Genomic DNA, 21713 nt, shown 5'->3' with positions numbered 1-21713 from the left:
GGAGTAGGAGCGACTTCCAAATTCCTTATGGAAAGATGGCAGGGACATCAGAAATCCTTCCTTCCTTCCTTCCTTCCTTCCTTCCTTCCTTCCTTCCTTCCTTCCTTCCTTCCTTCCTTCCTTCCGCCACCTTTCCTTCCAGAGTTCCTTTCTCCCTCCCTCCCTCCCTCCCTCCTTCTCTGTGATTATTTTTTCTACAATAATGCTATTAAGACCTACAAAGATAAAGAATGAATACAAACTAATAAAAATATAAAAAGAAAAGTGAAAGGAGGTAGAAAACAGAAGAAAGAAAAAGAAGATACATAAAAGTGATTCCTCCCCCCTCCCCAAAGAAGACTAAACAATTTGGATAACTTAACAGCTTCTCTAATATTTCAGTTTAAAAAAAACCTCTTTATCCCATATCTTATCCCTTATCAATTTGTTGTTGTTGCTGTTAATTGCGAAGTCATGTCCAACCCATCGCGACCCCATGGACAACATTTCTCTAGGTCTTCCTGTCCTCTACCATCTTCTGGAGTCCATTTAAGTTCACACCTACTGCTTCAGTGACTCCATCCAGCCATCTCATTCTCTGTCGTCCCCTTCTTCTATTGCCCTCAATCTTTCCCAGCATTAGGCCCTTCCCCAGTGAGTCCTTCCTTCTCATTAGGTGACCAAAGTATTTGAGTTTCAACTTCAGGATCTGGCCTTCTAAAGAGCAGTCGGGGTTGATCTCTTCTAGGACTGACCAGTTTGAACGCCTTGCAGTCCAAGGAACTCGCAGGAGTCTTCTCCAGCACCATAGTTCAAAGGCCTCAATTCTTTGGCGCTCAGCCTTTCTTATGGTTCAACTTTCACAGCCATACATTGCAACTGGGAAAACCATGGCCTGGACTATACGCACTTTTGTTGGCAGGGTGATGTCTCTGCTTTTTAGAATGCTGCCTAGATTTGCCATAGCTTTCCTCCCCAGGAGCAAGCGTCTTTGAATTTCTTGGCTGCAGTCCCCATCTGAGGTGATCTTGGAGCCCAGAAAAATAAAATCTGTCACTACCTCCATTTCTTCCCCATCTATTTGCCAGGAATTGAGAGGGCCGGATGCCATGATTTTGGTTTTCTTAATGTTGAGTTTCAAGCCAACTTTTGCACTCTCCTTCTTCACCCGCATCAAGAGGCTTTTTAGTTCCTCTTCACTTTCTGCCATTAGAGTGGTATCATCTGCATAGCTTAGGTTGTTGATATTTTTCCTGGCAATCTTAAGTCCAACTTTTGTTTCATCTAGCCCTGCCTTTCTCATGATGTGCTCTGCAGATAGGTTAAATAGGCAGGGCGACAGTATACAGCCTTGCCGGACTCCTTTTCCAATTTTGAACCAATCAGTGGTTCCGTGTCCAATTCTCACTGTTGTTTCTTGACCCGCATATAGGTTTCTCAACAGACAAATGAGATGGTCTGGTACTCCCATCTCTTTAAGAACTTGCCACAATTTGTTGTGATCCACACAATCAAAGACTTTTGCATAGTCAATGAAGCAGAAGTAGATGTTTTTCTGGAACTTTGGAGAATAAGTTGACTCCCTTAAATATTGAAACACTGTTATTGTGTCTTTCCCTTGTCCTTCTTTTCATTAAACTACACATAACCAATTCCTGCAACTGTTCTTCACGTTTTAACCTCCAGTCCCCTAATCAATGTTGTTGCTTCTCTCTGCACTCTTTCTGGAGTCTCAACGTCTTTTTTTATCTATTATGGTGACCAAAACTGGATGCAATATTCCAAGTGTGGTCTTACCAAGACATTATAAAGTGGTACTAACACTTCTCGTGATCCTGATTCAATCCCTCTGTTAATGCAGCTTAGGACTATGATGGCTTTTCTGGCTGCTGAAACATACGGTCGGCATGTAGGTCCTTAGTGACCTATTGACCTTGCATAGTACCAAGCACTCACAGATCCATGTCTGTGGCATCAAGATGTAAGATTTCCTGTAGTCAGTCCAGGCTGTGCTCAAGGTCCACTTGTCTAAAAATTGCTGAGGTTGAGAAACACTGCACTAGATAATCTCTTTATCTAACCCAACTCAGTTCTTATGGCTTAATTTATAAATATATACAAACAGATATCCAAACTTAGTGCCATTTTGAGCTCATTCTGTGTTTTTTTTTTTAGATAAGTTTGAAGAACAGCTTGTTTTGCTAGTCCTTCTTGTGCGGTGCAAAGCACAAAATGCAATAAAGTGCAAATATCTGGGTTTTTGAAAGAAATACATGATTTTCTAAAAATCTTTCTTGTGTTTCTTCTTAAAGGAAGAAGAAAAAAGAAGCACTTGATTGGGCTATTTGTACTGAATAAAATTTTCAGTCATTCATATACTGACATTCAGGGCAGTTTTCATTAAAAAAATAGATTAGGGTAATATCAGAAATTACTGATAATCTATTTATCTTTACTATTAGCTAGTCTATGCCATTTTCTCCTAACAAGCATAAAAGCAACATTTTCAGTAACCAAGTTATGCATTCTTAGGTGGCAAAACTCGGATCTGATGACTAAGAAAATTCCAGGGGGAAAAAGAGCTATACTAATAGCAGCTTCTTTTTTTCCATTGCAATACCTCATTAAAATTGTTCAAGGTGTTCCTTGGGGAATACTATTCCTTACTATACATCAACATTTGAAAATAACATCAACACCTGCTAAGCATTTGAATAAAATAGAAACAAACATAATCTCTTCCCATTTCTCCGAGTAACAAAAACATCTAGGGCACAAAACTGGCCTGGATTTGTGCTGGATTAGAAAAGGTTCAAACTGTACTAACAGTATTTTGTGTTTCTGTATTTAGAAATAGGCTGAATTTGCTTATTGCACCGAGCCATCATTGTGTCTTAAATAAATCACAGTTAGATTCATATTCCCGTGCCCTAATCTACCTTCACTAAGCTAAAACCCAATAAACCCACTGTAGTGCAGCCCAGTACTAAACAATACTCAGTTTTGTGGACATCTTTGCTATTTCTAGTGATCGTGTTTATTTTGCAGTTGCAATCTGATTGCTATAAATAAACCTTATTACATATGCTTTAGCCTGATGTGAAAAAGGAGCCATATATAGAGTGGAAATGGAGATAGCTTAAATACATCCTAAGCAGCCAATATTCACCATCTGCACATTTTCCCAAAACAATGTTTTTTCTGGTGTGAACAGTTTGTTCATGCAACATGATGACTCTGATTTGCTTTTGGCTTTGTTGCATGAAACCTGCCACTATTGTTTACAAACCATGATTTAAGTCATCACATTATATGTGTGTGAAAAGTACACTATGCTTTTTGAATAAACCATGAATTAGCATAATGTACTGGTGAGGTTTCTATCAGGTAATAGTGCACTCTTCTGTGGCCTGGCAGTTCACAGGTGTATTTGGATTTCTATTTTGATAACCCCTTACCCAGCCCACATCGGAAGGAGCATGATAGTAGCGGATAATGGTGCCTGAAGTTCAAAACTTGGAAAATACCAGAAAAGGCCAGGTTCCTTCATAAAATGTCAGAAATGGAGAACGAGCCGTGTATGAGAAAAGATTATTCCTTCCCGTTTGGGTCCCCCTTATCTTAGGAATTGATTGGCTCCCTGAGAGAGGTCTTTAAACCAGGAATCTTGATTACAAGTTGGCAAGGGACGCAACTAAAACCAACTTTTTGCTCCCATTTAACGGTCCTCCGGGACCCGTCATGTCCAAGTCAAGTTTAGCTCCTAAGGATCACATCCATGCAGGGTTCTTTGTTTGTTTATTTTGAAGGCAGTAAATAAGGGGAAAGTCTCGCCCCTCTAGTTTAAATAAAATGCCTTGAAATTTCCTTGCATCAAACGCGAAAGCGCTCTGATCCCGCCCGCTGCCAAGCCAGGCGAGGCAGCGGTGAACCCCTTCGGAGGTGCGGTGGGTCGGAGGAAGACCCAAGGACGACACCCCGCCGCACGCAACCCCGCGGACAAAGCCACCTTCCGCCCCGCCTCCTGCTTCTTGACGGGCGGCAGGACTCCCCTTGGCCGCTAGATGGGGCCCGGCGCGTGGAGGCGGGGAGCCGGGCTGGCGGGTCACGGAGGAGGAAAGAGTTCGCGTCACCAGCTCGCGCAGCTCCCGCTCGTGGGGGGGCAGAGAAGACGCAGCGGCTGCGGAGCGCAGGTACCGTCGGCCGGCCGGCCTGCCCCGCGGAGGGAGGAGCGTTTTGTTCCCGCGGCGTCTGGCTTGGCTCGCAGGGTCCGTGACCGGCGGCTGACAAAGCCCCTCCCACGTTGGGCGGGCCGGGGAGAGACACCTGGGGTGGCTGGCTGTCGGCCTATGCGCCCTTCCCTCCGGAGCAGGGCCCGGGGAGGGATTCGCCGAGGGATCGTGCCTCGCCTGGGTACTCGGGAAGGATTGCGGGAGTCTCTCCCCACCCTTCCGAAGTTTCTGTTGCAGAGATTAAAGCTTGGTTGTTTTAGGGCGCGTGTGTTGCTGGTCAGGTCTTTTGAGAGACGCGCGCAGTCAAAGGGGAAAAACAGCCTGCTTTTTTTTTTTTTTTTTTTTTTTTTACGGTTCCCCTGGAAGCCGAGGCCGGCTCCCCCTCACACAAGAACAGGTTGCCCTCCTCCAGTTCCCTTCGAGGTTTTTGCATTGATGGCCTATGGGTCCGGGATGCCGGGCGTGGGAGTAGAGCGGGAGCCCGACAGGTGCTTCGGTCTTCCTAGGTAGAGATTCTTCGAAATGGGAGGAGAGAAATAGAGGTTGACGCGTTGCGGGGGGGGGGGGAAAGGTTCTTGGGAAGTGCCTGAAACGTCGGAGGTTGGAACTGAAAAGCTTGCTGGGTCAGTGTAAGAAGTCTATGGGAGAAGATGGGTGTTGACTGTGACCTCTTAACTCTTGCTTGCTCTAATAGGCCTTTGTGAATTTGCAAGAGTCCAGTAAGGTTTACATTTTCTCACCCCATTAAAAAGGTTTACGTTTTCCCACCCCACCTTCCTCTCATCATTACATGCCAGTGAAACTGCTTGAATAGAAACAAGGTTTGTATGAGTAGGTGTGTGCAGTCTGAGGTTAAAAAAAATATATCACCTGGTAAACAAGGGTGTGTCCTCCTGTACTTTAAACCAAGGAAAGGCAGTGGAAAGCTTCACCTCGTCTCAGCAGGAATGGTGCCGCTTCTACTATTTTCCACATACAGTGTTTTATCTGTTCTGAGCGGGAATTAGCTAATAGCACAAAGAATCCAAAAGGAAATAGAACAAGGTTTAAGATGGATCTTAGAAGAATTCACGATGTGCACATCTCTTCTGATGTGGCAAATTCAGTTCAGGAGCTGTTGGAGCAAATAATATCGGAACGCGATGCCTTACGTCAAGCCCTAGCATCTCTCACTGCTGGTTTAGCAAAACTTGAGAAACACCTGGAAGAGACAGATCGCCGTGTGGGAGCTCTGGAAGCAAAGGTGGTGTCTACTCAAGGCTGCGTTGTCAAACATGCTACTTTAATGAAGGAGCTGGCAGTAGGAAAGTTGGTGGCTGACTACAAGCTGGAGACACTAGAAAACAAATTGCGAGCTCGGAACTTGAGAGTCACCGGTGTCCCAGCAGCCATTGGAAATGTGAACCTTATCCCCTTCATAGAAAATCTGTTGCCGGCTGCCTTAGATTTAAATGGCAAACAGGTTCCCATCTGTATAGAAAGTGCTTACCGTCTCCCAGCAAATAATGCCCAGGTGGGTAAGGGCAGTACTGTACTAATCACTCTTACTGATTTGCGGCATCGGGAAAGAATACTGAAGACATCCTGGACAACAAATTTCTATGGACACAAGGTATCCTTCTTTCCTGATCTCAGCCCACTGACATATGCCCGACGGAAACATTTTGTGGCTCTCAAGCAACAGTTCCTGAAGGAAGGAGTTCAGGCGTACGTATTGTACCCTGCAAAGTTAAAGGTTCTGTACCAGGAGAAAACATACATCTTCAAAGACATTCAATCTGCAGTTCACCTGCTGGATGAAATCCGAAAAGGTAGTTGGTAAATGGAGAAAAAAATAGTGCAGACTTTGAGGAGAAAGCTTTGCTCCTTTTGGGTATAGTATTGAAAGGATGACTTTAGAAATCTTTGACTGTTATTTTGAAGTAAGGATAATGAATAGTAGCAGATTCAGTGGAATGCATGCAAACCATTCAGACAGTGACATCCTGAGATACTGGGGAAGGGTTATTATTTTAGAAGGCCTTCATCTTCCTCAGCACACATTGCATATGCCTGAATAGGCAAATACCAATATATGTCTCAGGGTCTTTACTGAATGAAATAGAAGTATCTTGGTTCCTTTCGAGTTTGCTTCCTCAGCGATTAAAAGGTTGAGAAGGTATTTTTATACTCATTTGCAAGATTCTGCTATTGATACAGAGGTGAAAAGGGTGCTTCCAACACTTGCAATCAGCTAGAAAATTACATCGTTTACAAGAGAGGGGTTTTTTTCATTGAGTACCCAACTGCTACCATATTTACAAAAGACTTTGAAATACATTATGCTAGCAAGATATTTGTTTGCATGACTGTGTTTTCAAGCACACTGAACTCTTTAGAACATGGGTGTCAAACTCGTCACATGATGTGTTGCGACGTATCACGACTCTTTGCATTGCTGGCAATGGGGTGGGTGCAGCTTTGGTATGATGAAACCGGCCTGTGGGCTGGCAGTTTGACACCCCTGCTTTAGAAGAATATATCCTATAGTGCTTGAAAATAATGGACTGATGTTTCTTCTTCGCATACATACTCAGCAGATGGGCTTTGCCTAAGATAGATTTTATTAAATATTTACCAAGTTTATACGTAATAAAAATAATTAGTTTGCTATGCTATGATTTTAAAAAAATACATTTTCCTTACGACTAATAATCTTTTCAAAGATATATGGCCATTCCTGCAGTGTATTTTTCACCATTTGGTACCCAATTGTTATTATAGGGCTCAGCAGGAGTTGCTTTCAGAGAGAGTAGTATCCATCTTTGTAATGGCAACCTCACTTGTGGGATTTGGCAAATTCATCTTGGGCAAGTGACAAAGTCACAAAGCTGCATATTCAACTTTTGTGTAGATTTAGATCAGTATGTTTAGGAGGTCCGGAAAATAATTCCTTCCCAAGTGTAGTGATGACTGGTTATATTAATAATTAGTCTGATTGCTGTTTACATCTTTCCTGGCTGATTCTAAAAGGGTGGGAGAAGCACTTATGCTATTTTAAATCCACTGCTGTGCATCAAGATGATGACTTCTGAAACATTTGAATACAAAACCCCAATTATTGTGATATCAGCTAAAAAATGGGGTATTTAAATGTTTACCTAAGGCAGTCTCACATATTGGAAACTGAATTATTTTCCTCAAAGGCACACAAATAGTGGTTCCTTTGTAAGCGCTTTGGATATCTATAATATATGCTGGGTGGGGTGTTCTACAGCTTTCCTTCTACTTTTCAAAGTGAAATTTGCTCTCTTAGTAAAAAAGCTTACTATATTTTGTGATGGAAAAATACCATAGACTCCACTATTTATGCACTGAATCTAATTATCTTTTGTGTTTGTTTTACCACATAACCTGGATAAAGGCCTAATTTGACAAGTGGGACGTATCATTAACAAAGATTGAAAGAAAAACGCAGAGGAGCAGCAAAACCTGAAGGTTTAGAAGTAAAAGATGGGCAAAGGTTTGGCAAAACCTGATCTGATGTATAGCAGCAATATGGGGGGACATAGAATGCATTTTAATTCTGTACTGAGTAACTTTAGCAGAATTTTGTTTTAGTAGGAAAACAATAGGAAAGACAGATCTTTTTGAGCTTCACAGTGGGGTCTAACAGTTAAGTAGTTTAGAAAAAGGAAAAGTATAGAAAGTGGGAATCTTCCTTCCTGTGGGTATGGGTAGGTCTTAAATTGTAAATGAGACAAGGGAAGAGGTATAGTTGCTGTCTTATATTTAAGATTTATTTCATATACTTGTACTAAAATTGTTTTCACTGGCATGGCTATGCAGAAAGAAAGTATTGGGAATAAATAGTAGAATGCATTTCTTTTTAATCAGCCAGTTGATAAAAAGATCAACCATTATAGGGAAGGAGACAGTTTCTACAACTACCTTCTGATTATGACTAGGATCCTGCTAATACAAGTTCCGGGCTCTAGAGTTCATTTGTGCAAGGCTAATGGGACTATCCTACCTTCCAAAAGATTTATAGCTTATACTTACTTGCTAAGGAGAAAGGTGGGATTTAATATTGGTAGCTGCTTTTGTCAATTGCCATTGATTACCTGGAAAAAGAACAGGCAGGTGGGAGAGATAAAATGACACAGGAGAGCTTTTAAAAACTATTTTTACCTGACTTTTTCATATGCAAACATATGAATACTCTTTCCTTTGCCTATTTTCCCTACAACAACAACCTTGTGAGGTGAGTTGGACTGAGAGAAAGTGACTAGCCCAAAGTCACCCACCTGGTTTTCCTGTCTAAGATGGAACTAGAAACCATGCTTCCCTGATTTCTAGGCCATGACCTTTACCACTATACCAAACTGGATCTAGTTTATCATTTGTAGTATACCTTCCACTTTCTACAACTTTAAAATGATATACTTAATTCTATAATGTTCTGCACGCAGTTTGATCTTTGTAGTAGCCCTTGGTTTCTGATCAGAATCAGCCAGTAATCTTAATGATTGAGTGTGGATTTTAATCTGGGTTTCTCCAACCATATTCCAACATTCTTAACTTCTTCATCACAGCAACCATGGTGATTGCCTATATTTTTCCAAAGTTGGTTATCTTGGTATTGCTTAAAAAAGAAATTTGAATCTTAAATAGCAATTCAGTATGATACTATTATTGAGCTGTACAAATAGTTTCAGTTCTTAATCCTAAATCACACTATGCAGTGCTACCCACCATCTCCAACTTCAGTGGGTACAACTGAACTTGAAAGATTTGAGCCCTGGTGCAACGATATAAGTTAATATGGCTAACAATAAGCAAGATGAACTTGATGTCTGATTATCCTAATCTCTCAACAATACACTTGATTTCTTGTATCAAATAAAGCCATAGTTATTTCCCTCCCTCCTCAAAAAAAGGCATGATGGTTGAGGAGAAAAGAAAACATGCCTTGTACACAATTCACTTGCTTTCCAACGTTCTTACACACTACAACAGCGATCCTGCAGTTTTATGGTGTGTGCTATTTGTTAACTCCTTGCCTTACCATAGCAAGCTGTCTGATCCTAGTGGATCTTTCTTTTTCTTTCAAATCCTTTCAGAAAAGATGACTATGACTTTGATCCGCAACAGGCTGGTGCTGCTGGTCCTAGGAATCCTTGTCACTTTTGTCCTCTACCTGTTGCTTCCTGCAATCCAGCATGAAAAATTTAGTGCTTCAGTAGACATCCCTAAACCACGGGCCATGGAGGAAGAGGCGAAGGGTACAGGTGCTGGGAATGTCACCATCATGACAGGGACAGTTTTGCACTCTTCTGTTTTCTTCAGAGAAGCCGTGCTGGCACAAAAAGATGTGGCTTCCTCCACTGAAAGGTAAGTTACCTTCCTGATTTTTGAAACTTCAAAGAGTTAAATCTCGTTCACATAATAAATAACACTCAAGCAACCTATCTATTCTAATAGTACACAGAAACAAGCTTGAGTTTGGGCTGCTGGCAGCGATTCTGATTGGTCTAAAGAGTGCCAAAAGTATGATGAATATTGGCTGATTTAGTTTTTAAAAGTGAATCTCTTGAATGGTTGATTTATTTTGCTCTGCTAAGAGTTGCAGTTTTGGTGATACTGTATTTCAGTGACTAGGTGATGAAATATATATTTACTGATCTGTTTTACTTGGCACTTCCTAGATGGATGTCATAGTATTCATTTGATTCATAAGCTGCCCCTATTTGTATGACCGTGCAGCTTTCAAAAAACCTGATTATTATTGCTAACTAAATACTGGATCCACAGAGAGAATACAGTTTATTTCTTCCAGAGTGGAGAGTAATTCAGCATTGGTAATCCATAGCTGAATCGTGCTTGCTGATGCTGGAATTTTCTTTCTACTGTGCATTTGTTGTGCATGTGACTTTCTTGATGATAATATTATAAAATAAGAGACAGGACTACTGCTCAGATATTGCAGGGGGCTTAAATATATTTTTCTCAGCACATTTGCCACAAAGCAATCTCATTTTCTAACTTTATAAAAGCATCACTTTTCATCGCTAAAAAAGTGGCTTTCTCTTAATTAGCAATTATTTGCAATTAGACCTTCATGTGATTTCTCTAAGACTGCCATACACTTCTATTATTGTGTGATTGTGGTAATTAGGTTATTTAAGAATATGTTTTCTGTCAGATAATCTGAGTATTTATTTCCTTCTGTACTAGTACCTATGTATAACCTTTTAAAGATTGGAAAAGAAACATTGCAAAGATTGCCAAATATATCTAATTTCTTTAATAATATAGCATGTTATTTTATGAACTCTTATTCAAGTCTTCAAATTGTTTGAGATTAGTTTTCTTTAATTTGATGGGAATGTATTGAAATAATCATTACCAGATTTATATTCATTATATTGCAAAGTATCTGAAGGCCACCAGGTAATATTGTCATAAACAATAGAATACACATCTATTTTCCCCAGCTGTATTTATTAATTACATTGCTGGTGTATCTCATGGACAAATAACTTTTCCTAACCATACTCCAGGCAAGTATTACTTTGGTGCAAAAAAAACCCCAATTCACTTAATTGTTTCGAAGTGACCTTTTTTTTTCTTTTCCTTTTTGAGATTAGTTTAGGGATTTTGTTTTACTATATGAGGGGTAGGCAACCTTGGCTCTTTTATGACTCGTGGACTTCAACTCTGACTCAAGAATTCTGGGAGTTGAAGTCCATGAGTCATAAAAGAGCCAAAGTTGCCTACCCCTGTAAAATAAAATATTTTGGGACTTAACAGTATTTTTAGTACATTATTCATATCAGAATGGTAAAAAAAAAAAAGATGACATTAGCTGCTAGTTCTTTTTCTTAACAGGCTGGCAGTGATCTTCTTGCATGGCCAGTCCTTCACATCCAAGACATGGGAGACTCTAGGAACACTGGCTTTGCTTGCAGAAAACGGCTATCGCGCTGTAGCTATTGATTTGCCTGGTAAGAGGAAGCAGTGAATTATATTTTTTGGGGGGGGGCAATTTTGGCTTTTCAGTTTTAGCTTCATTTTCCCTTACCGGCTGATATTCAGTAATAAATATACCTTTCTGGGGGTTTAACTCTTGCTTTGGCAACACACTTTGGATGAAGGCAGCGAACCAAAGTAGAGGGATGAGGATTACTCTTTCTGTTTAGTAAATCACTCCCATCTGCATGTTCCATTGGCAGTAATTCCTCTCTCTCTCTCTCTCCCTGGAGTGAATGCCAACAGTTGATCTATTTTCATATCAAGAAGGATGTAGTTTTATTATTTAATAAGGGGGGAAAGTTCTTGGAATCCGTTAACTGGAAGGGAGAGCCAGGTTTGTTTGAGTGCTATGCCTTGTAAAGATTGTGATCAGCAGCCCACTGAAGATTCCATTGCCTGTTTTGCCAGATTTGTTCCCCCTTTCAAATACTATTGTATATTATTGCCTTTGCTGGAGGAAAACGTTTGGTTTGCATTTGTTTAGCATCCCCCCCATCCCAAGTCTTTTTAGCTTCCACTCTAATAGTTTTGAAAAGTCACTAAAAACCTGGCTCTTCTAGATTTTGGGAGTAAGGTGGCTGTTGAGTCCTTGTTGAGCACATGTTGTACAGTGCTTGGAATTTGTGTCTGGCTAGGTATAATGTCTTTGTTTTTTATTCTTTATAATGTAAGCCTCAGAGTCTCTTGGAGTTGGGTGGCCCCTAAATCTAATAAGTAGATTTCTTAATTAATGAATGTATATGCTACCTGTCTCACTGTCCAGAGTCATCTGGATGGCTTGCAGCATAAATATGAAAACATTAAAAGCTTTAAAATTAAAATTAACAGCAATTAAATAGAGGTTAAAACCAAAAGCAAGGGTAGGCTTTTGTCTCTCACTCAGTCAGCCACCTCCAACACTGCGTGCTCCCATCTGAGTCCCAAGCCAACCAGCAGAGCCAGGTTTTAAGGCCATTTCAGAAGGCCAGAAGATTGGAGGAGGATCTCACCTCTGGAGGCAAGATGTTCCAAAGGGCAAGAGTTATAGTTATCACTTTGGAGATGTAGCACAGTGTTTCTCAACCTTGACAATTTTAAGGTATGTGGACTTCAACTCCCAGAATTCCACAGCCAGCATTGCTGGCTGTGGAATTCTGGGAGTTGAAGTCCACATGCCTTAAAATTGTCAAGGTTGAGAAACACTGATTGTAGCAGGACTAGTTTATAAAAGTTCAGTTTGCCTTATCAGTGATTTATATTTTAGCAGGATTTCTAACAGCTGGTGCCGTAGAGTGAGGGAAGTTGCTTAACTAGTCAAAAGAAAGCCATAAGTCATAGTTAGGTTTTAGAGATGGCTGGGATAACTGCATAGCCATGTAGTTTTTCTTTTTGAGAATACTTTGAGCTCTGCACAAACTCAGTGCTGTATTTTATAGCATATTTCCAGTCTCACAGGAGTGAATTGTGTGGTTTAACCATGCTTTAAATAAATAAAACTACTTTGGAAGAACATAAATTTGCCCGAGCTTCTCTTAAGTTGTATTTGACTAGAGGATCAGAAAGAAGAGCCAAATTTTCCCTTGAAAGTTGGAGGAAAATGGTATATAGCTAGTTATGATAGCCTTCCTGAACGTGGTATCTTCCAGATCTGTGGCCTGAGGAATTCTAGGAGCTGTGATTTCACCATATCTGAAGGGAGAGGGAGAGAGAGAAAAAAAAAGATAGTTCCTCTATAACAGTGTTTCTCAACCTTGACAATTTTAAGGCATGTGGACTTCAACTCCCAGAATTCCACAGCCAGCAATGCTGTGGAATTCTGGGAGTTGAAGTCCACATGCCTTAAAATTGTCAAGGTTGAGAAACACTGTTATAGCAATGCTGGCTGTGGAATTCTGGGAGTTGAAGTCCACATGCCTTAAAATTGTCAAGGTTGAGAAACACTGCCCTATAAAGATCAGAGTGACACGAGTTAGTACGTGTGTTGATTTCTAGTTAACACTATTTTAGTCATTCTCGTGGTTTGCTTAAAATTATTACCTGATTCTTCCTATTTTAGTCATTCCAATTTTTGTTTCTGAACAGGCTATGGGAACTCCCCACGTTCAACCTCTGCTGGGACTGCAAAAGGCCGCATTTCCTTTCTGGAGCAAGTCTTCAAGGAGCTGGGCCTTCAGAAGCCCATTTTGATAAGCTCATCTATGAGTGGCCGATATTCCATTCCATTTCTCTTTTCTAGTGGAGAACGGTTGAAGGGCTTTGTGTCTATTGCGCCAGTGGGTACAAAAGATTTTACAGCTCAGCAATATCAACAGGTCGAGGTAAGATATCTATGGATTGGAAAAAATAGTTTTATTTATTTTCATGGAAGACATCTGTCTTCCCAAAGAGGAAAAAAGAAGTCTCTCAGTGAATCTAAGTCAGCGGTTCTCAACCTGTGGGCCGGGACCCCATTTGGGGTCGAATGACCATTTCACGGGAGTCGCCAAACAACGCAAATCGCCATTTTTCCCCCTTTTCCTTAGCTATGCTACTCCCTTTTATTCTATTGGCTTTTGAAAGCCAGCAGAATAGACTCTCTTGAATAGAGTCTAATTCTATTGGCTTTCAAAAGCCAATAGGAATTGTCCAGGCTGTCTCTGCCCTGCTGAGCCCGCCAAAAGTCCCATTCTGCAAACGGTGCTGCAAGTTGTCTGCAGCGAAGGCGAGCTGTCTGGAAGTTTCCATCTCTCCCTGCTGAGCAATTACTAAAAATGTAAGTAAAAGAGGGCCAGGGGTGGGAGGTGGGAGCCCGGCGGGCGCAGGGAGGGTTGCTGGCGTGCGTGGGGCCCGGCGGGTGCCTTACCTCCCTTGGGCTGGGCCAGCTGGTGGCCCAGCCGGTGGTCAGCCTGCGCCGTCTCTGCTGCTTGCCAGCTATGCCTCGGCCGGCGCAGGGGGTGGCACCACACATGCGCGGCACTCCCGGGCAGGGAAAGTCTTCGACTTACGACCAGTTGGGTAGTCCTCGACTTACGACCGGTTGGGGGTCGCGGCATTAAAAAGGTTGAGAACCACTGATCTAAGTGGATCCTCCATTTTAAAGAAACATGATTTCAGAAAAATACATATATTCATTTCAAGTAAATACAATTAATTTCATTTAATATAAACTTTAATTCCATTAAATTACTGTGGTTATTATATTTAACACTTTTTTCCTAACATTCCAAGGAAATAGTCACTCTTAGGTATTAACTTTTGGGGCTCTGTAAATTACAGATGTTTTGCAGCAACATGTGTCTCCCTGGGAATGCAGACACTACAGTCCCTGGTCTAGAGTTTATTAAGAAAAGATGATTTTGGTTTAAATTTTCCTTGCCATTTTACTAAGAAAGTGGAAAAGGGGGATGAATGGAACCTTTCAAGGACACACATCGGGTGTAGAATCTGATGTCTGGCAGATCAGGGCTTTTTATACAAACTCATAGGGGCTCATATGTATGTTGAAATGCAGAAATAGGAAAGAGACAGAACTTGGAGAACGTTGTGTGGACATTGTGTCAATACAGTATAGACCAGTCTTTCTCAAATTTTATAGCTTGAAGAAATCTTTGAAGTAATTTCAGGCCTCAGGAAACTTTTGCATGACCTCTTAGGAAGCCCCACTTAAGAGAGGCTGCTCTAGACCCTTGCTGGGTTTTTACAGTTGTCCTTATGACAGATATAGCAAGTATTTGTTAATGGTCCACGTAGGATTGCAGTACTCCAAATGTCATTTCATCACCAATCGCTACCATTGATTTTTTTTCTCTTCTTGCCATGGCACCTGCCCTTTGGAGCATCAGGCCTCCTGAGATTAGATTGTCCCTGTCGGCCTTTCGTAAGGTCTTGAAAACTTGCCTTTGTGCCTGAGAACAAGCATGGGTTAGAGTTTGTCTCCTGGTTGTATGGATGATACGTTAGACTGTGCCTGAGTGCTATGTGTTTTTATTTTTGTTTTCTATTTCTTATTTTTGTTTATTGTAAGCTGCCTAGAGCAGTGGTGGCGAACCTATGGCACGGGTGCCAGAAGCGGCACTCAGAGCCCTCTCTGTGGGCACGTGCGCCATCACCCCAGTCCTAGGCCTTCAGCTGGGTTTTATAAAACCTTTTCGCTTTAGGCCTCCGCCGCCATGTGCAAAAAAAAAAAAAAAGTTCAATCAGTCAATTTCAACTTCTTGTGGGAAAAAAAAAATCTTGCAAAGTTGGAATTGATTGATTGAACTTTTTAGTCCCACCCAGTCTGCCATTACCATGGCAGCCATGCCCACCCAATTGGCCACGCCCACCCACTGGGCCACACCCTCCCAGCACTCGACTATGCATAAGTGGATTTTGGGTTGCAGTTTGGGCACTCAGTCTCTAAAAGGTTCGCCATCACTGGCCTAGAGCGTAAAAGTAAGATGGTGACTATATGCATGAACAAATAAATAAAATACACATTTCCATAATAATACCCTTTGAAGCTCCTGATGTTCTGTCCCTCGCTGTGAGTAGCCAAGAGTAACTAGTAGAAGGACCATAATTGAAGATTCCACCCTCTAGAATTGATTCCTAGAATACTTGGCCCTCTTTATCTGCTACATTAATGTCAGCCTTGTGAGCTCTGCAGACAAGAAGCACTGCAGAAATACTAGCTCTTCTATTGTAAAGTTACATTAGCAGAGTATTGAAAGTCTGAAAGTACAGTACGTCTCTCCTCCCTTCTTTTGCCAGTCCAGGAAACTAGGGAAGGTGCCTTCTGAGATGTTAGCCACACCCTCATTCCTTCCGTGGACTTAGCTACTACTTTTTCTGATCATTGGATAGTCTGCAGTTCTTCCTCCTATCTCCTAAGATCATTCCCATACAGTAGACCCATCATATCCAGATTCCAATCACTGCCTCAGGTGTTTCCTCTGGAAAGGGTGTGAAGATATGATATGCTGATGTATTTCACAGGGCCTTTTTGCAAGTTGTATGGAAAAGAATGGCAATTGTTTAGCAATGATTGGGAAGTAATGTTGGTATTCATTTGTGGACCATTGCTTATTTATTTATGTTTTAATGTTTCTAGACACCAACATTGATAATTTATGGACAGCGTGATACTGACCTGGGTGTACAGTCTCTGCAAAGTCTTCAGCAGATTCCCAGATCCAGAGTTGTCATGTTGTTGGGAGCTGGCCATGCCTGCTATCTTGATAAGCCTCAGGAGTTCCACAAAGCGCTGCTGAGCTTCCTCAGTGAATTAAAATGACTGTGGTATTTTTTCTTAGTTGCTCTGCTGAATCCCATTTTCCTTTTCCCAGGGAAAAAGTGAAGACTGAATGTCTGTTATGTAATCTGGATGATGTGCATATAAATCTGGTTCTTCATACTTCAAGGGCTATAGAGCTTTTTGACTGTCGATGGAAGAATTTATCTCTACTTGTTTGTGGGGTTACTTCTTTTTCAAGCGCTCAAGGTATAATTGCCAGAATCCTACAAACTGGCAGAAGTATTAGATCGAGGACATACGGAGCAGGGTAGCATTTTCATATGTTTGTGAAGAGACTGAAGAACTTGATCTGCACATCACTATTCAATTTTCATTCCTTTTAAGAACTGATCTCTCCAGAGAAAGGTACAACGTCAACTCCAGTATCTTATTTCAGACCACAGATATTATCTCAAGATTAATTTTTTTCCATTAACCACCACCTACTACTTTTAGTGTGCTTATTTCTGTTTTGAGGGTGTTTTCTTGTACTTTTTATCTTAATTCTACTGTTGTGATTTGGAGGGTCTGCTTTACTTTTTTCAGCAGCAGAAGGAAACCAAATTGACGTGTTTGTCCTTACTGGGAGCAGGTAATATTTGAAATTGCCCAAAAGACATTTGGGAAATTTGAAGAAAAACTTTGGAAAGAAATGACACAATTTTAAGTGTATATTTTCTTGTAACTTTAATGACCACTGTAATGCATTGGTTGCCCAACTGTAACATGTTGACTCTCTGTGAATGAAGTATTTAGTTAGAATGTGTCATCCAGACTCTCACCTGAGCAGGAGAATATGGAAGAAATAAGGAGAATGGGTCAACTTTTCAAAGAAGCATAGTCCACATGTTAGGAGAGGGATGATTTGTCCTACTCATTAGGTCATACGTTATCTAGGATTTTGAGTATTGCAAACGTTTAATAAATTGTTTATACTGGTATTTGGTGTATGTGTGTATATACAAATATACAATACTAGACATCAAACTGTGAAGTCATAGTTGACAGCATAAAAAATTGACTTGTTAAAGCCTTATGGAATAAGCTTCTATGTTGATATATATTTTAAATATAATCTATAATAAGAACTATGCCCATAATTACCTACCTCCCTATAATCTCATTTTGTATTTTCCAAACAATTTTTCAACTTTAATGCACAGACTTCTAGTATGACTTTGAATTTTCACCCAATTACTAATTCCCTCTACATATGTTCAGGTGAGTTTCTTTATATATTCTGTTCCACGCTGAATTATTAGGATATTTCCAACTATTAGATGAATAAGAAAAAGTGATAATTCATTCTCTTCCATGATAAATGAAGCTAAGAACTTCTGTTCTCTTGTGGTTTCAAAACAGAGTTATGAATTTATTAGAAGAGATAACACTTTTGTCTAAACAATTCTGGTATTCAGAAACTTCTAAGCAATGATATTTAAGGAAGTGTGAGGGTTTTGTAGCTTATCTTGAATGATAGTTTTAGAGTGGAACAGAAAGTTTGTATATACGTTTCTTCTAGGTACCTTTTGAAACTAAATGTTAACAGTGAAAATACCTGATATATTCTATTGCTTTTGTAGAAATTAGCTGGCTATATTTTCTCATTTAATGACATATGCTTGCACTTTCATTTTATCCAGACCCATCTTTTATTGGTCTGAATTATAAGTGCTTGTGAGTGAGAGTGCAGTTGAAAGAAGGTACTGTTGTAGGTGACTTGCGTCACATGTTTGGTGTCTCTGCTGCTTAGTTATAGGGTAACAGAGAAAAGAGTGGGCTTATGCTTTAGTTCCCTTTTTCATAGACATGAATTAATATTGGAAAGCAGGTTAACATTTTAAAGCAGCATTCCTTGGCCTGGTGCTCAAATGATGTTCAGCTAATTGGATACTATGGCAGCATCCAGCCCATTGTAAGGCACTGAGTTGGGGAGGCTGACCTACAGTACAATAATACAAAATCCAGAGGGAGGTTAAATTGCACAGTTAGATGCCCAAGATAATTATTGAAAGGCTAGTTAGGTAATAATTATCTGCATACAATGCAGCACATACAAAGTCCAACTTACATTTTGTATGCAATAGAAGTTGTTTTTAGAATAATTTTCCTTTTGGCCCAGATTACTAAACAATTAAGGAGTATATTTATGTATGTGGAATAATAGGGGATCTCTACAGAATGCAAAATTTTATTATTGATATTTTATTGAATACACACATCCACATTCTCTTAGGGTTTACAAAATATTTCAAATAATTTGCTTCAAAAGCTATAGCTGGTTATTGCTCTCTCTCATTAAAAGTACATTTACTAATCTTTTACTTTACTACTGGAAAAGCCATGTTACACACTACTAAATGTGTGGGGTATCTGTTAAGAATGCTAATGCTGGTTGGCCTTGTCGTCTATGTGCATGCTGCATATTAACTACTCTTTGCTGCAAAATCAAAATAAATTGGATCCAAAATATAAATTTAATATAATATGAAGCTTAGTTGTCACAATGATTTGAGAGATGGAAAGCATTGCTCTTGATTCTTCATGTGAAATCCGATAGAAAAGAAGCCTCTCACATAATACAATAAGCGAGAACCACTTGTCTCATTTGAACCTTGCTGCTGAATACCTTGAAACATCTTCTGTGAAATCTTTAGATTTGTATAAAAGCTCCATGTCTATTTTAATTTTTCCTTTTTGCAAGCCCCTGGGAATATGACATATATACCTGCCATTCCTTTCAGTTTCAGGATAAGCAGTGTGATTAAAAGTGCAGAAAGGAAATAAATACTAAGCCAAAATATTTTTTTCGAAAGGTGTGTGATTAGAAATCAGGAAATATAACTAATTATAGTTATAATAATTAGATTGAATTCTAGTTATACCATCATTGTATAGCAAAACCATTTACTGAACCACTTTGGACCATTCTCTGTTTGCGAACCATTCCTACTTCTATCACTTCATACATTGCCTTTTCATCTTCACACATTTCATCTTTTTCTATTTGAGGATATCATCCACTTCTTTCTTTAGTCTCCCTCTGAGTATTTGTCTTTTATTTGATCCTCTCTGTATGATTCAACTACCTTAACATTGTTTCATTTTGGTAACTCACTTTTGTATTCTGCTCACTTCCACTGAATATCTATTCATTCTTGATCTTATCTCTTATTTTACCACATTTAAGTACTGCATTCCCATTTTATATAACTTATTTTTAAGTTTATTATTTATTTTATTTATAAAATTTTAGGCTACCCATTTTATCTCAAAGTAATTTTGGGCAGCTTACCATCATTAAAAGGTTCTCTGTTAATTTCAGAATCAATCTGAATCAGTCTGTCTAATAGAGCGGGCAGATATATATCTCGATAAACAGTCATTTTTGCTTTTTTTGGACAAGCATTAATTCCTTGCAACACTTTTGTTTTTAATTCAATTCATTTAGCCTCCATTCAGAATCTCCCATTACTCTTACATCCTTCATTGTCTCAGTCTCTCATCTTAAATCAATCAATCACACTTTGACATTTATATTAATTCTTTTGGCACACCCAGGTATGAAGATTTCTGCTTAAACCATGTATTTTTAACAAAGAGTGTATGGTATTATCTAAGCAGGTCTCCACATACCTCAATTATTTCTTCTTTATTCTCTTGGCACCTAAATTCTCCCTCCTCTTCTCCAACTGCATTCATTAAAATTTTTTATTTTTATTTCAAAATGCCCCTTCCAGAAGTTCAATAGGTGAGGCTGGGTCAGATTTTTGCCTGTTATGCTAACTCTGACTCCAACCCCAGAGACAATCTGTAAGAAGATATACTGTGACCCACCAACCTGGAGATAGCTGCAGTGTACTGATAAATACTCAGGATATCCCAGAACACGACTAGAGGTAATTGTAAGAATGCATGTAATAAAGTAACTGGAAACTTTAGGGGATTCATGATGATTCAACCAGTATAAAAGTTAATAAAACAAGTGCATTTATGCCTAAAGTATCAATATGTTCTGTATATTTTTCATGACACTGTTTTTGTTGCATTTAAGCTGTTGCTGCTATGTGAGCACTGCAATACTAGGCCTTTTTAGGAGGAAAAAGGGGTACAGGGAGAGGAACCTTCTAGGCCACATATTTGTACAAATTCTTGTTCTTGCCTGACTTTTAATTTTAATGATGACACCCTTGGGAACAAATATGAGTTGCTTATTTTGGAATTGTCACCAAGTTTGGATGTCAGATCCTTTCATCAGTATGCCAGTGAATTATTCTTGAAATTAAATGTAGTTAGTTTTCAAAGGAACAGACTAAAACGCATTGACTATAAAATGTACATCTCTGTTGATACAAAGAAATCACTTCCCAACTTACTTGGTTTTTGCAAAGTTTCCAACAAAATATATTAACTTGTTTCGTTGTTGTTCAGTTAGTTACTTCTTACTCTCTTCAGTTGCTTCTGACTCAATATTTTGTCAGCAGTCAACTTTGGCTTTTCACTTCAAAGGTGTAAATAGAATATTTTGTATCCTTATATTACTTTGTTCATGAATGGTACTTGTTGTAGTCAAAGTCACCTTAAGCAGTTCAGCAACTTTTTCTTAAAACAATATGAAATTACCCTTTAAAATAATGGGCAATTATTTAAAAGGCTCAATTAGACACAGCTAGAATTAGATACTTTTTAAAAAATAAAATAGGCATTTGTTTAGCAAAATGAACAAAAATTAATTAGACCTTGGTAAAAGCATGAAAGCCAGTTTGATTTCTAGTCTGGCACTAGTTATTAGTTCTAGTTCCCCCTTAGACACTGGGTAACCTTGTATCGTTCACTTTCTTTCAGCCCTAGAAAGCAGCCAATGGCAAACCACTTCTGAAATCTTGCCAAGAGAACTTGCAGGGTCTAGTCCAGGTTGTCACCAGAACTCAACACAACGCAACAGAACTCAGAAGCACAACACCCACCCACCCACCCCCAGACATATAGTAACTATAATTATAATCTGAATGGCTCAAATTACAACAAAAAGCACAAAGTAACACTTTTCCTAGTGTGAAGTCATCCATATTAGGGTCCTCATACTTTGACAACAATTTGGAAAAAAGACCTCATGTGGGCAGGTATTCTGTACTTTGTGCTTTTTGTATTGTTACTTTGTGTTTTTTGTTGTAATTTGAGCCATTCAAATACAGAATATCTCTCTGGTATTCTATACGTGCAAAACAAACAAACAGAGATGCTGTTTCTTGAAT

General features: G+C 39.6%; 1 protein-coding gene across 11 annotated transcripts in view; it reads left to right on the top strand.

Moving 5' to 3' along the window:
• ABHD14A (abhydrolase domain containing 14A) overlaps positions 1–17399 on the top strand; it is a 46954-nt gene extending 29555 nt beyond the window's left edge. Inside the window, exons 1-6 of one of the 11 annotated variants that reach the window (XM_039342622.1) lie at positions 4138–4172; positions 7615–7713; positions 9314–9584; positions 11082–11197; positions 13287–13522; positions 16276–17399. In XM_039342622.1, coding sequence (XP_039198556.1) covers positions 7704–7713; positions 9314–9584; positions 11082–11197; positions 13287–13522; positions 16276–16458 — 816 coding nt within the window. In that variant the 5' untranslated portion in view covers positions 4138–4172; positions 7615–7703 and the 3' untranslated portion in view covers positions 16459–17399. The other 10 variants (XM_039342623.1, XM_039342621.1, XM_039342624.1 and 7 more) reach the window with 10 other exon arrangements.
• The last annotated feature ends 4314 nt before the right edge of the window (positions 17400–21713 follow it).

Source organism: Crotalus tigris, unplaced genomic scaffold (assembly GCF_016545835.1).
Source record: "Crotalus tigris isolate CLP2741 ecotype Arizona unplaced genomic scaffold, ASM1654583v1 scf7180000017800.2534000, whole genome shotgun sequence".
Taxonomy (NCBI): Eukaryota; Metazoa; Chordata; class Lepidosauria; order Squamata; family Viperidae; genus Crotalus; species Crotalus tigris.
Note: the sequence above shows the minus strand (reverse complement) of the source record. Positions and strands in the feature narration are given on the sequence as shown.